The sequence below is a fragment of the Carassius gibelio genome, chromosome A19 (assembly GCF_023724105.1).
Source record: "Carassius gibelio isolate Cgi1373 ecotype wild population from Czech Republic chromosome A19, carGib1.2-hapl.c, whole genome shotgun sequence".
In the NCBI taxonomy this organism is placed as follows: domain Eukaryota; kingdom Metazoa; phylum Chordata; class Actinopteri; order Cypriniformes; family Cyprinidae; genus Carassius; species Carassius gibelio.
Genome location: NC_068389.1, coordinates 22,655,965 through 22,670,674, shown reverse-complemented (window position 1 = coordinate 22,670,674; position 14,710 = coordinate 22,655,965). Strand labels below are relative to the sequence as shown.

The 14,710-nt window shown below is 35.1% G+C and overlaps 2 protein-coding genes across 2 annotated transcripts; one reads left to right on the top strand and one right to left on the bottom strand.

Annotated features, from left to right (window-relative positions):
- Positions 1-27: 27 nt before the first annotated feature.
- On the top strand, positions 28-1,687 carry LOC127935388 (cyclin-dependent kinases regulatory subunit 1). The gene is made up of 4 exons (XM_052533201.1): positions 28-214; positions 494-567; positions 916-1,043; positions 1,138-1,687. The coding sequence occupies exons 2-4, from the start codon at positions 509-511 to the stop codon at positions 1,182-1,184; spliced, it is 234 nt and encodes a 77-aa protein (XP_052389161.1). The 5' UTR covers positions 28-214; positions 494-508; the 3' UTR covers positions 1,185-1,687.
- Positions 1,688-1,868: 181 nt separating this feature from the next.
- Positions 1,869-13,175, bottom strand: LOC127935386 (nuclear GTPase SLIP-GC-like). The gene is made up of 18 exons (XM_052533197.1): positions 12,273-13,175; positions 11,690-11,790; positions 11,465-11,527; positions 9,215-9,480; positions 8,684-8,899; positions 8,404-8,598; positions 6,307-6,485; positions 6,170-6,209; positions 5,765-5,848; positions 5,583-5,676; positions 5,339-5,475; positions 5,066-5,239; positions 4,807-4,964; positions 4,321-4,444; positions 3,555-3,663; positions 3,222-3,355; positions 3,050-3,134; positions 1,869-2,947 (listed from the first exon to the last, which is right to left on the bottom strand). The coding sequence occupies exons 1-18, from the start codon at positions 13,058-13,060 to the stop codon at positions 2,892-2,894; spliced, it is 3,003 nt and encodes a 1,000-aa protein (XP_052389157.1). The 5' UTR covers positions 13,061-13,175; the 3' UTR covers positions 1,869-2,891.
- Between the last annotated feature and the right edge of the window lie 1,535 nt (positions 13,176-14,710).

The following is a 14,710-nucleotide window of genomic DNA, read 5'->3' as shown; positions in this document are numbered from 1 at the left end:
AAGCACTTGTGAAGATTCGAATGTTTATGGGCGGGCTTTCTTACTCGCTGAGAGGGAAGTTCAAGCCTGTGTATGGTTCAAGCGCTAGAAAAACGTAAACAGTTGTTGTTTTTGCAAATTGCATTCGGGAAAAAATAGTGTTTTACACTGAAACAAAAGTACTATTTGATGAAATAATCGACACAATTATTACATTTACAAGAAAGAAGAAACAGTAAGTATCATGCATGATTGTACTAATCTAGAATAAAAGTTGAATTTCCTTGATTGCTCGTTAGCTAGAGTGGCTAACGTACGTTAACGTTAGCAAGGGAACAATCTGACACCTGTATTAATACAATCCATCTGCATTTATTGAGAATTAAATCTGATATTTACCACTGTAACGTTAGTTTATTTACGTTTGAACAAATAACAGTAATGACTTTACTTTACACAGACTATTTGAACGAATATATGTGACATATCAGTTATTTCATGTTTTTCCATCCAGAAACAACAACACGCTATGTCCCACAAGCAGATTTATTACTCAGACAAATATGACGACGACAAATTCGAGTACAGGTAACGTTAGGCAAATATTCAACCCATCTGTACAGTTTACAATGAATGTTTACAGTTTTTATCGTTTGGAGTCCCTGAGGCCGCAGTGCTACATGTACAAATAACAATAATATTACGTTACTCAGTATTATGTTGTATCAAAAAAAAAAGAAGCCATGTTTTAATATAGTTCACGTTCAGTTTTCTTAAGTTTAGAAAAAGTAGAAACATGATACTTTAGTGTATTTTCTGAGCTGTTAAAATTACGTCATCTACAGATGTTTATAATGAGATTGTTATGTATGGTAGGGGAATCAGACATACAAAATACACGACAGAGAGTTTTTTTTGTTTTCTGTTCATTTTCAGGCATGTCATGCTCCCTAAGGACATTGCTAAAAAAGTTCCTAAGACACATCTGATGTCAGAGACAGAATGGAGAAATCTGGGAGTTCAGCAGAGTCAAGGATGGGTACATTATATGATCCATCAGCCCGGTATGTGTGTGTTTGCAGGATGTCAAATCTCAACCCAAATAGGTGGCATCTCTGCTGTTGTTGATGTACATGTTCATTTTTTTTTTCTTTATAGAACCGCATATCTTGCTCTTCCGACGTCCACTGCCTCAATCCCAGTGACTCCAGAACCACAAACTAATGGAATTCTGAAAACGGGACACAATCTGAAGATGTCCGAGTCTGTGAGATGCTGGGTGTACCCCAGATCAGTTGGTGTCAATATCATTTGTGCTGCTTTTGACTTCTGTTTATTGACAGATTATCATCACTGTGCTTGATCTCTGCCTTTAGAACTGTGCGCAATTTCCTACTGCATCTGTATATATTTTTATTCCTCATCAAGCTTGTGTTATAACGATTCTGTAAACGAGCTTCACTTGATGAATTTTTGCATTGATGAATTTACTCAAAAAGGTCTAGCAGCATTGGAAATTGTTTTGCAAACTACACTTACTTAATTTTTCACCCTTTAAAGTATTAATAATGCTGTTTCTAACAGTATACCCGTCACCAGTACTAGTAAGCAACTGAACCTGTTTTCTCCAAAAATGTTTTAAAAAGGCCTCTCATAATAATATGTATAATACTATACTTATGTATAATAAAATGGTTTCCGTTCATCACTTTGGCTTCAACACCAGACCATGACTAGATATAAAGCAAGAAGATTTACTACTTTGCATTTATCTCAGTGCTAATGAATTTACATACATGAATGAGTGCTTTAAATTTACTTGACACATAGAAAGGTACAGCCATTGAAACATGTGCAAGGCTTATCTTCCAGTTAATTTTAGTTGTACAGTACATAATTTTCATAATACCTAAACTATAATTTTTGCACATTCACAGGAAACTGCTGACTTCTGTGTTGCAAAATAAGCTGAATATACATCCAAGTACTAGTTCACAGCTCCATCGAGAGTGATTTTGTTTTAGATGTAAAAACAGACTCATGCATTGTGATGGATGGAATGGTCAGTAATTGTGGGATTGCTTGTAATGTTGTTCATTTGTAAGTCAGATTGGAAAAGACATCTTCTAAGTCCAGGACCGGTTTTAGATATTTGGAAGCCCCCACTCCCAATAAAAAGCACTTGAAACAAATATGATTCCTAACCTTTTTATTTTTACAACATCTGATTAAACATTTATTACCAGGTAATAGTTTGGACACACTACTATTTTTTTAATGTTTTTGAAAGAGGTCTCTTATGCTCATCGCTCAGAAGCAAATTTCCCCCTCTATCCCCAACCCCACTTCTTGTCACAGTCAAGACTTGGTTTCCTGAATCAGACTACATTCATCTTGAATAATGTTGTCACACTAAAATATCATTAATAACATTAATTATAAATGCTACATCATGTTCTGTTCTGTTAACCCTAAAGGAGGTTATGGCTGCTCTCCCGTCTCAGTCATGACAGTTGCATGGATGGGCAGGGAGTTTTTACCCAGAACAGAACCCTAACCCCACTCCAAACTTTAAATCATTTGGTCCTGACAGAACTGTATAAAGGTTCTTGAAAATTAGACAGCTACGTTTTAATGTACTTTCCATGTTTCGCTATATAACGGTTATAATAAAAAACAACAAATCAGTATAGAGTTTGTCTATCATGCAACCCTAGCTAATATAAATCCCAAAGTTCAGAAATTTTATGAAAATGACTCTTCCACCACATAAAAATAAACACACTTAATATAAAATGTTTGCTGTAAAAAATTGACTGAAAATGTGTTACACTTGTTCCACAGTTGTTACGCTTCTTTCGTGATTTCTGATTTGTGCCGTTTTTCTTGGGCTTCTTGTTGTTTGTTGAGCATCAGTCAGACAGTTGGTCTAGAAGTTTCTCCAGCTGTTCAATCTCTCTGGAGACATCTAGAACAGATATGTAACACAATATTACATGAGGAAACAACTGAAATTACTTGACATTGCGAAAGGTTGTTTATTTGAACTTTTCTGTGGTGACATTTTTACCCATCCGTTTCTTTTTGCTGGCTTGTGATTGTGAACGTTCTATTGCTTCCTGTAGTTCGCTTTCAAGAGCACTCTTTATGTCCAGCTTTAGAAAGAAACAAGAAGATTCCATTTGACTTTAGTCATTGTACAGTTCGATATATTAGCGTCTTAATTAATGTGAGATCTGTACCTTCAACTTATTAAACTTTTTTAGCACTTCCACTTTTGCTTTGTTGTACATGTCTTGTTTTATTTTATTGACTGTGGATATTAACAGTTCTTGCCTTATCTTCATGGATCCTGTTCCTGTCACAGCTGCAGCTTCTAAAATAAACAACACTCAGTGTTCATTCATTTTCTTTCTCATCGAGACACTTCAGAACAAGGAAATCTATCAATTCCTGGATGTGTGTTTTGTGAATGAAATGTATTTTGTGACATGCTGAGTGGCTTTTGTTTCATGCAAAATATTAATTTTCTTTAAATAACTGGTTATTAATTGTAACTCTTAATGCTAGTTTACGCTGATAGCAAGAAGCCATTTGATTCGAAATGGTTATTTTGATTGATGAGTAGATGTCCTTCTTCTTGTCAACAATGTCTCTGTTGAGTCCTTCCTTCAGTCTGGTTTCCTTTCAAAAGGGAAAAAACTCCAAAAAGTCAGATAAATCTAAAAACATCAAGTCCCCTGGTTATTTCAGTCCTACATTAAAAGTTTGTTTGGTGTATATAAGCCTGCTTAATTAAAAGGAACGAGCATTCACATTTCCCACTGTGTGGTTTGACTCTGCTCAGCTCGGTTTGCTTCACTTTGGCTGGGTTTGCTTTTCTACTGAAGTTTAGTACCGCTTCACAGTGGGTGGGATTATAGACTGATCATTATATTTATGCCATGATACAGCCATTCATTTTTTCAAGTTGAATGCAATGGTCATTTAAAAAGGTTGTGTGAACAAATGATACTGTAGTGGCTGATTCTGACTATTTAAATCTAGTGGGTTTAATGTCTCGTGTCATAAATCAAATCATGCTGGTCTTCTCTCTTACCAATCAGAGATCTGCAGTGTTTACATGTCACATTTTAGTATGGGTATATGTCTCACATGGAACCTCAAGTGAGGTGGTGCTAAAAAAAAGTACCGGGTGCTAAGTTCTATAGTGAAATGCCCCCAAAAGCGAGCTGCACCAGGCAGTGGAAAAGCACCAACAGATTTCAACAGATGACAGACATTGAGGATCAGGGGCAGAGTGTGACCCATTAGTGTTCCCAAGAGGACAGCTGAACCCACCTCTATTTTGATGAAGTTTTGAATGTTATCTACTATGTCACAGCTGGGGTAAGCAGAGTCACTCTGGATGATACTGAATTTATCAATCTGTTCCTGCACTGACTTCCCTGTTTTCCCAGTCACACTGCAGCCAAAAAAATAAATAAAATTTCAATAATCCATTTAGAGTAATAATCTGAGAATTACTGGAAGGAAATTCTTTAGGTTTTAGGTTTTTATATTGCATATGACAAATTAACAAAAATTCTGAAAGTACTTGGAAGGTGGGCAAATCATTAATCTTTCCTTTACAGAGTGTATGCACCAATTTAATGATAATAATTTGTAAACAAAATGGCAACAACATAATTATCAACAATGTTATTTAAAAGTACTTAAACATAACTTTACTTGATCAAAATAATGCAGGAGTTTATTTATTTTATTGCATTTTATTCTAAACTCCACAAAGAGAGGCTAGAAAAGGAATAATAAAACAGAACTTACGGAAAAATTTTATAGAAATCCTCATCAATGTGTTTGTGCAAATACTTGGCCAAAGTTTTGTTCAGGTCTAGAACTACATCCCGATTTTTTGACCAATAGCATCCATAGTTTTTGCACAAAGCTCCAAGGATTTTATGGAAACCCCTTCCATCTGTATTCTGTAATGAATAAGTAATAAGTAATGAAAACACACACACACACACACTGTTAGAAGGACAACAAAACAGTGATTATGCAAGATAATTTGAATCACACTCACAGGTGCTATCATTGCCTCTGTGGAAGCAACACATAATTGCACAGATTCTTCCACTCCCTTTGAGAGATGCTGCTCCATAACATTATAAACGTTGTCAAAATATTTGTCCAGTTCAATTAGTGACTTCCTTAGGTTCTCCTCAAATTTTTTGCGGATGTTGACTTTTATTTCAATCTAAAACACATCCATACAACAGCAGTGAATTACAGAATAATACACAATGGCAGCATTCTGAAGATTCTAATTCTAGTAATTTGTAATTCTAACTCATACCATTTTCTTGTCTGGATCCAGCTGGCCACTTTGAATTAAGAGCAAAGTTCCCTTTACTTCATTGACATAATCTCTAGTCAGTTCTCTGTTAAAGCTCTTGTTAAGATTCCTCAGATCATCCTGCAACTTTGGGATTTCTATAAATAAACACAAGGATGTGATTTGGACTTATGTCAGTGTTTTTATTTTTGTTGCATGAATAAATAAAGTGGTAAATTCAAGTAGTAGAGAGATGATAGTTTACCTGTTTCACTTGATTCCAGATTTAAATTGTGGTCAAAGAATGCATTGGAACTTACAGTGAAAACTTGAAACTGATTGTCAGTTATGAATATTTTCTAAAAAGAAAAGAAAGAAAAAACATCAATAGAGTTTTTAAAAAGGTAATGATAGCAAAAAAAAAAAAAAAAAGGCAATAATTAATACCTTGATTTCAGAATTTTCAAACTTTTCTTTGACTCTTGTCTTGGCATTATCATTTCTATGAAGTATGCATGCCTTTTTCTGATCCTAAAGAATAAAAAAGAACAAAAAGAACAAAATGAACACACACACACACGCACACGCGTATGTTTGTTTGCATGAATATAGGTCTATTGTAAAATGAGATTCATGGGTTGATTATGTACTGTACAGGTTCTCTTTTTCACCTTAGTAAATTATTATATTCATTAAATTGCAGTTACAATGATATGATTTCTCACTGACATAAGTAACACCAACAGTACTGACTTACAGGGGAAACTGAAAGCTAAATTAGATACTGGTCTATGAAAACAAAGGGGCCATACTACAGAAACATTGATAGTATTGTCCTTATACATTCCAAACCTTGTCTTCTGAGATTGGGTCTCTTGAAAGCCGCGCACATCTGAAAAAAATAATAATAAAAAGTTGCTTTAGCATGCTTTAGACTCAGAATTAGACCACTGCCCAGCCCTTCATTTCCTATAATATTCACAATATACCTAATATAGGCTTCTGTATTGATATCATCAGTCTTCGTACAGATGAAGTTGATCTTTTTGCATTTTCCTCCTGGTCCCAGTTCTTCAATGCAGTGCTTTAATATCCCCCAGGGGTCTCTGTCAGTGATTGCTCGATTGATATCACTTACAATCCACACAGAAGAGCACTCTCTCAGTTTCTACAGGATTTAAAATAGGGAGTTAAGAGCAGGGTCAGTTCTAGACATTTGGAAGCCCTAGGCAAAATCCTTGTTGGAGACCCTAACCCCCAATAAAAAGCATTGCTAACCTTTTTATTTATACATTTCCTTCTAAATTTTGTATATTTTTTACAGTGAACAGTACCAGTCAAAAGACTGGACACATTATTACTATACACTATTTTTTTTTTTATGTTTTTGAAAGAAGTATCTTATGCTCACCAAGCCTGCAAATATTTGATCAAAAAAAGGAAGAAAGAAATACTGTGAAATATTATTATGATTTAAAATAATGTTTTTCTATTTCTTTTTCATCAGTCATTACCCCAGTCTTCAGTGTCACATGACCATTGAAAAACTAATAATTCTAATATGCTGATTTATTATCAATGTTGGAAACAGTTTTCCTGCTTAATATTTATTTTATAACCTGTGATCATTTTTTCAGGATTTTTTGATAAATAAAAAGTTGTTAAAAAATCCAATTGTCCAATAAACTAATTAAAAAAATATATATGTAAGTCTTTACTATGAGTTTTTGTTATATTAACGCATCCTTACAGAGTATTACTGTTTTTTTTTTTTCTGTATTTAGGCTTACTGAGCATAAGAGACTTCTTTCAAAAATAAAAAAAATAGCTATGTGTCCGAACTTTTGACAGGTAGCCTACTGTATGTAGCTTTATCTTTATCTAAGGTAATCTCTTTTCGTTTTTTGAGGATGTTATTATATACATTATATTATTATTATTATTTTTATGCAGTAATTTGTTCAGTAATTTATTCACAGTTCCTAAATACCACTTCAGTAAATGAACATAAGTGATGTACTTGCGACGTCTACTACCAACACTGGTAACAAGGGGAGGGAAATGGGTAAAATCCAAGGAATAAGAGAAAAAATGGATTGTGCTTTTGGATTTCAGGATCGGGAATGCAAATAATTTTTTATGGAATACTGTTGTCAAAAACTCAATTTGAAGCTAAACACAGTCCTTTAAATGGACAGACTATGGATGAAACCTGCCATGATTACCCTACTTTTTATATCATATATTTCATTTAAACAATAGGTCTTCATAATATTCACATATGCAGTTCATAGGGACATTAGCCCAAGAGTTTCAGAATAAAATAGACTACAATTGAAACCTATAAAATTAACCTATTTTCCCTCTCACTTCTGACTTTTTTCTCTCGCAAATGCAAGTTTGTATCTTGTAGTTCTGACTTTATAACTCAATTTAACTAAACAGTTGCGAGTTTGTCAATTCTGAGAGAAACAAGCCAGAATTCGGATTATAAACTCATGATTCAGAGTCGAGGGAAAACGAGACAATGACTAGTTTATTTTTCTTATCAGAATTGTGAGATATAATCTTGGAATTGCAAAAAAAAGATCTAAATTTCTTGGACTGCTACTGATACTAAAACTGTAATTTTCTACATCTCGCATCCTTCATATAAATGCAGGATTCACTTTAAAAATATCTTGTTTGCAATCAGGGTTAGTTCAGGTAAGCAGTTGCTTAGCATATATCCACCGCCTCGATGTTAGGCAAGTATTTTAAGTTAGGTCCTCTTCGTAAAACATTAGGATTATGTCCAACATATGTTGTGATTTTCTGTTTATAGCTTTCTCTTGCAATAGTGTCTAAACCAATACAGTATGGACTTTCCTCCATTTTGCGTTTCACTTCCTGCCCTCCAACTGAATTTCACGCATCATCAGAATCATGCGATTGCAAACAAGCTATTGTCTGCTCCGCCTATAGATATCACCGGCCCTGGTTAGTAGACATAGTTATTTTTCATAGTGGCACAATAGATTTATTGTGTGCTTCTACAATATATATGGTAAAATGTTTCTTTGTAGAGAGTGTAGAAATATATTTACAGATTTCCACAGGTCATCTCTAATCCTGTTGCAGTCTCCGGTCCCAGGAAGATCAAGAAGCACAATGTGTTCCAGGAGTTCACGACAGTCTGGTATCATGATCGTCACACTTTTCACAAGTGGCCAGTACCAGTCACCAGAACTTGCCTCACTGTGTTGTATGTAACTGGCAACATCGTTGGTAAATTCAGAAAGCTGTTGAGATAATACATAGCTTTGTTTTACTTTGATGAAAAGCAAATTAACAATGTTGAATATTAAACAGTCTCTTAAAACTTACATTACTGTTTGAGATTATTTTCTTACTGATAGACAAAAAAGTTTTAATCTCAGCAAATTTTTTAGCATTCTTGAGCTCTTCTAATGTTTTCAGTTCTGGATCAACTCCATACAGCGCAGTGATCTTTTCTTTAGCAATTTCAACAAAGTCCTCATTCCTGTCCTCACTCACATCTTTTATATTTCTGTAAAGATCTTTGAGCTCATTCTCCCATTCCTGCATAGGTACACAACACACAGTATAGAGAAAAATTATGCTCTGTTCCATTCCCAACAGCAGTGATCCTCAAATCTGGCTCACGAGATCCCCTTTCCTGGAGAGTGTTGCTCTAACGCTAATCAAACAGACTAATCAATTTCTTCAGGATCATCAGAAAATCATAGGTAGGTTTGTTTGATTAGGGTTGGAGCTAAACTCTGCAGGAAAGTGGTTCTCATGAGCCAGATTTGAGGATCACTGCTCTACAGTCTCATTAATTTACATATTTATAAAGAACTCTAATTAAAGGCATGGGAGGATAAATGAGGAAACCTCTTGAGAAAAGAGTTCGATCACTGCTTTGTAGTTGGAGTCATTCAGATTGGCTTCCACCTGAGTAACAACAGCTGTACAGGCACCAAAACAACCAGATGGTAAGAGATCCTTTTTCCCCAAGATTGCACTTAAAAGGGAACTCTTTCCTTCTCCTGATTTTCCAAAAATCCCTATGGTTGCCTTCTTCCTGCTGCCTATATTGATTTGATCGGAGTTTTTAGCGACTCTTTTCAGAATTTGTCTAGCATTCTCCATGATCATATCTGTGTACAACAAAGAAGAGAATTACACAGGCATGTTCTATGCTTGAGATACTGGAATATGATATATGAAAAATGATTTAAAAAATGGGTGGATGCGACATTCCAAATCCAAGTTGCCCAAAGGTCTGTACAGTAGGTTCAATTAAAAGAATTGAATAGCAGATAATAAATATCCATGAAAAATCATCAATACACAAGATACAAGACAGTCCCAAAAGGGTAACTACAGCAACAATACCTCATCACTCATCCCCGATCAAAGGCTAATGAAAAAAAAAAACATTTTAACTGCTTCTTAAATTCATTAAAGGCACCTCTTTTTTCTTTTTTTTAAATAGGTACATTTTCAAACAACCTTAGAGCTAAACAGTTGAGTTTTACTGTTCTTGAATCCATTCAGCTCATCTCCGGGGTTGGCGGTAGCACTTTTAGCTTAGCTTAGCATAGATAACTGAATCTGATTGGAACATTAGCATCTAGCTCAAAAATGACCAAAGAGTTTTTATATTTTTACTATTTAAAACTTGACTCTTCTGTAGTTACATCGTGTACTAAGACCAACATATAATGTAAAGTTGAAGAACCCATGATGTGGATTATTTTCTTTTTTTAAATGCTTTTTTAATGTTTCCTGAGGTGTTCTTATAATGTTAGTATGATTTTTACATTTAAAATTTAAAAATAAAAGGCATTTTTATATCCTGATTTTAGGCCTCTGGCTTGAATGTTTGAAGGGGTGTGTCTGCTGTGAGACTCAACTGTTGTGATTGGCTGACATCTTTGCATTGGAAATGCTTGGGAACCCCTCTCAAATACTTTTACTATTTTTTTTTTTTTTACTTTTACATCTGTCGAGATTAACGAATCATGGAAGTGTTGATTATAGCATTATTTTTTTATCTTTTCTCATCACATGAAAGGCTGCAGTGATGAGCATTGAGTAGACAGAGTCTGTTTGTCGCGTGAATGCAGTGATCTCGTCATTGCAATGCATTTTCTCTCACAAAATGCTTTCACCACAACTAACAGCAAACACAATAATGACATGAATACAGTAAGAGCTTCGTTGTACAGCATAACAGCGTAATTCATTATACAGCAGTTTGGGCAAGTGTGCAGATATACTCGGAAGTGTGATTGACAGCTCCGAACAATATAAAGGGAGCTTCTTTAATCACTTTCAGTAGTTTAATCAAAATTTAAATAACAGATTTGTTTCCTGCTATGCTAATAAGAGAAACCACGTGAAGTTGATCGTTTAGTCACTGGCTTGTTCACTGATGCATAAACAGTATTAAATGATTTAGAAAGAAATTCTGTGTGAACTTGAATAATTAGCTACACATCAGAAATCACTGATCACAGGTCAGGCATTAATAATCACTGTTACTTACTCTTACTCACTGTTTGAGGCGATGCTGTCGAATTCATATGGTAAAAGTCTTTTGGTAAAGCCTGTGTTGACATTGCGAATTTGCAACTGAATAAAATGTAAATGTTTGGGCGAGCAAAGCAGAGAAAGGTGAGGTAACCTTTCCCCTTATGATGAAATAAGAGGAAGATTCCAGATCGGCCTGTCTGAGCTCTCGATTTTCTCAAAGGCAGAGCAGCACACCCATATCAGCCTAGAAAATCACAACTTTTCATTTTCCATTGTTTTTAGTACACAACGTAACTACAGAACAATCAAAAAGGAAAAATATAAAAACTCTTTGGTCAAGTTTGAGCGAGATGCTAATGGTCCAATCAGATCCAATGATCTATGCTAAGCTAAGCTAAAAGTGCTACCGCCAGACCCAGAGAACAGCTGAATGGATTCAAGAACAGTAAAACTCAACTGTTTAACTCTAGGGGAGTAGGAAAATTAGCCTATTTTCAAAAAAGTGGAGTGCTCCTTTAAGAGATGCTAATTATTGCATAGCCACTGGCAAAGTGTTCCAAAGCATAAGAATTTAGAGGTGGACATGAATTAGATTTTACTTGCCTGTTGTCAGTGGTGGCTCTATATTCATGTCAGATGATTCATGATCTCGTTTTCTTTTAGTACCTATCAGAGAATTCATTACCATTCAGTATTTGTTCTTAATCATAGAGAGTACAATGATTTTTATTTTCACTTTCATTTTTATACCTTGGCTAACCATTGTAGGGTCAATGGAAAGTCCTGGAGGGGGAAGAACATATTCAAGTTGATCATGTTTTTTCTTACTTGTTCTAGATTGTGATGGGACAGGAAGCAGTGGAGGTGTATTCTTCTTCATCCCATGATATGCTTCCATCTCTTCTTTGGGGGCTCCACAAATGGCTGATCTATAAAACAGTAAAAAGTAAAAAAAAAAATATATATATATACCGGTGTATATATATAAATTAAAGCACAAATTAAACAATGTAGGCTACAGTTTCACTAATTATGGTCCCCATACATATGTACAGAGCTACTGTTGGAAATCAGTAGATATGGTATTTCCTTATGTACATTAGGATGAGTAACAAGTCAAGTCACCTTTATTTCTGTAGCAGAATATTGTGTTTAAGCAGAATCAGTTATGACACAGTTTGTCTCATAATGCTACTTCTACAACTGAGAACATTGGGGAAAAAGTTTCTGCTCCAGTTCATCATTTTTTTCTCCTGAACAAAACACAAGGACTGCAAGTCACTATGGAATGACTGTATTTCCTAACCTGCATTTGTTTAAAGCAAAAGGCCTGAATTTAGCAAAGATTTTAATCAGTGTGCTCAGACTCCTTTCTCTGTCCAAATGTCATATCCTTTTTCATTCTCCTCACCTTACATCAACATCCATTGATTCATTTTCATCACATTCAGTCCCAGCATCCCTTTCATCTAATTGAGTGCAAATTTCTGCTGATTTTTCGTTGTTCTTCAGAAATGTCTCTATGTACCAGTCATCACAGTCTTCATCCTTAAAATCGTTTCCTGAGCAGTTTAATTGAAGCAGTTCACCATTTCCTCTGGATAATATCTCCATTTCATATACATCACTAACACTGTTCTTCACAGTAGCTTTGACATTATCTAGGTCCTCGGGTTGAAAGCAAACTATCACACTTTGTTTGAAAGTAAAAATCCCAAAGTTTTCTAAATGGTCAAATAACTGTGAGGCGTAGCTTTTCAGAGCAAGTGTAATGAGTCCTGGGGTCAAAGGGCAACTCTGATGCAGCACTTTGTATTTCTCCACTGAAAAATCTTCTTCTGCATCATTGAGGAGGTTTTCTATTATGAGAAGATCCTGGCTCAGAGTCGGGTTTGAATTTTTTTTCTGTTCCAGCTCATCCTTAATATGACTTAAACTTATTAAAGCATAATGTGTTTTGGGAGTGATCATGAGAGTAGCTGAATCTTTTGGTATTTGCCCTTTTGGAAGAGATTCCATGACGTCTTCAAGACGTTTTGCCAGAATAGTTGCAATGATAAGGTAGTCCACGTTAAAGAAGTGTTGACTATCATCATGTTGACTTTTCACAGTTTCTTTAAAGTGTTTCTCAGAGCAGTTAAATGCACCACTGTGGATTCTGTTATAGAGCATCTTTATATATTGAATTAAATCCTTCATGTTGTCTTTGTAGAAGGAAACTGGGATGCCGTCTGGTCTTGGTGTGTCGGACACTTGAAGAGAATTAACAGCTGAAACAATATCAACCTCACTGACTGCATGTGGGCTTTCTTTGCCCAATGATGAACTTGTCTCATCTGTCAAAAAATTCTGTTTTAGATTCAGCCAATCGCTGACTGATTGTATCTGGCAATCTTTATGAAAAGGTATTGCAGCAATGTTTGCCTCTAGAAACACAGGCTGATGGTCTTTGTTTTCATTCATTTCTAAATCTCTTATGTCACAACTTTTTACACGCCACATACATTCTTCTGGAATTAAGAAGTAATCCAGTCTGGACACAGGGGAGTTTCTTATGTAGTACGTATAATCCTGCTTTATGGGGTTCTTTCTTCTCCAGATATCAACCAGCTGAAGAGATTTCATGAAATTCTCCACAAATAAAAGCAATTTACTATGTGTACTATTTGTAATCTTGTTCCATTTTTTGTCAATGAACCTATTCAGAACTGTGTTGAAATCTCCACCGATCACCAGCAGTCCTGTGGTCATTGACTGCAGGTACCTTGAAAGTTTATCAAGGGTTTTTGTGTCTGTGTGATGGTTATAAACACTAACCAAAGTGTATGGCTGACCTTTCAGTTTACATTTCAGCACAACATAGGCTCCACAGTTATCCTTTTCATCGCTTATGTGTTCAAAATCTATGCTTTTCCTCACTAGTATGGCTGTTCCCTTGCTGGAGGAGGTGTACTTTGTGTAGAAAATATACCACTCATCGTTATAGAGTTTTATAATATCTCCTACTCCAATGTGTGTCTCTTGTAAAAAAACAATGTCAGCATTTTGTAGTTCTTGAAATTTCTGATCTCTTTGTCTTCTAAGTCCATTAACATTCCAAGTGATGAAGGTTATGGTCTGTGAAGCCATTGATAGATCTGCTCTTACAGACCTCAGCTTAGTAAGTTCCCTGTCAAAACAAAAAGTAACATAGGATAGAAACTTTTTGTTTTTCATTCTCATTTTCAACTGCATTCAAGGTTTACATTTAATAAATTCATCCATTTCTTGGGAATTAAACTCAAAACCTTGTTCCAAATACCATGGTGGTTGACACATGCACTCTATAAAGCTTCATGTTTGTACAGCTTCTGTTCTATTTTTCTAAAGAATTTTTGAGGGATAAAATGTTCTTGTACCCTTTAAATTAAAGCTCTCTCATAAACCCCTCACACAAGTGCTTGTCAATGCAGACGTCTGTTATTTTTGTCTATTTTGATGTTGTTTTCTCTCTTAGTTTCATTTTCTACTGTGAAACAACAGCATGGATTAGTGCTGCCACACGTAGAACAATAGATAAGTGCAAAAGCAACTTAATGCGCATGCGCCAAAGTATGTTTGTTTTGGTAAATTTTCCTGACCGAAAATTGTTAACCAATCATTAACAAAATTATAATGGTAAATCTAATATAAACTAACTTAGAATGGATAAGTGTGTGAGACACATTAAAAATATACATACAGTGTACTACACCCAGTGGACCATTGTGTACCCATAAAAACCAAAGTATACTTTGGCCTTAGGAGTTAAGTGGTGTTGCTGTCGGCTGGCTTACATCACTTCAGAATACCTACTGTATGAGTTATTTT

Coding starts and splice junctions, on each gene's coding strand:
- LOC127935386 (XM_052533197.1), bottom strand. CDS start 13,060: ATGAAGGATTTAATTCAATATATAAAGATGCTCTATAACAGAATCCAC. Junction 9,481..11,464: donor AGAGCCACCACTGACAACAG/GCAAGTAAAATC, acceptor TGTTGTACACAG/ATATGATCATGGAGAATGCT. Junction 5,240..5,338: donor TGGATCCAGACAAGAAAATG/GTATGAGTTAGA, acceptor GATGTGTTTTAG/ATTGAAATAAAAGTCAACAT.
- LOC127935388 (XM_052533201.1), top strand. CDS start 509: ATGTCCCACAAGCAGATTTATTACTCAGACAAATATGACGACGACAAA. Junction 568..915: donor GACGACAAATTCGAGTACAG/GTAACGTTAGGC, acceptor GTTCATTTTCAG/GCATGTCATGCTCCCTAAGG. Junction 1,044..1,137: donor TTATATGATCCATCAGCCCG/GTATGTGTGTGT, acceptor TTTTCTTTATAG/AACCGCATATCTTGCTCTTC.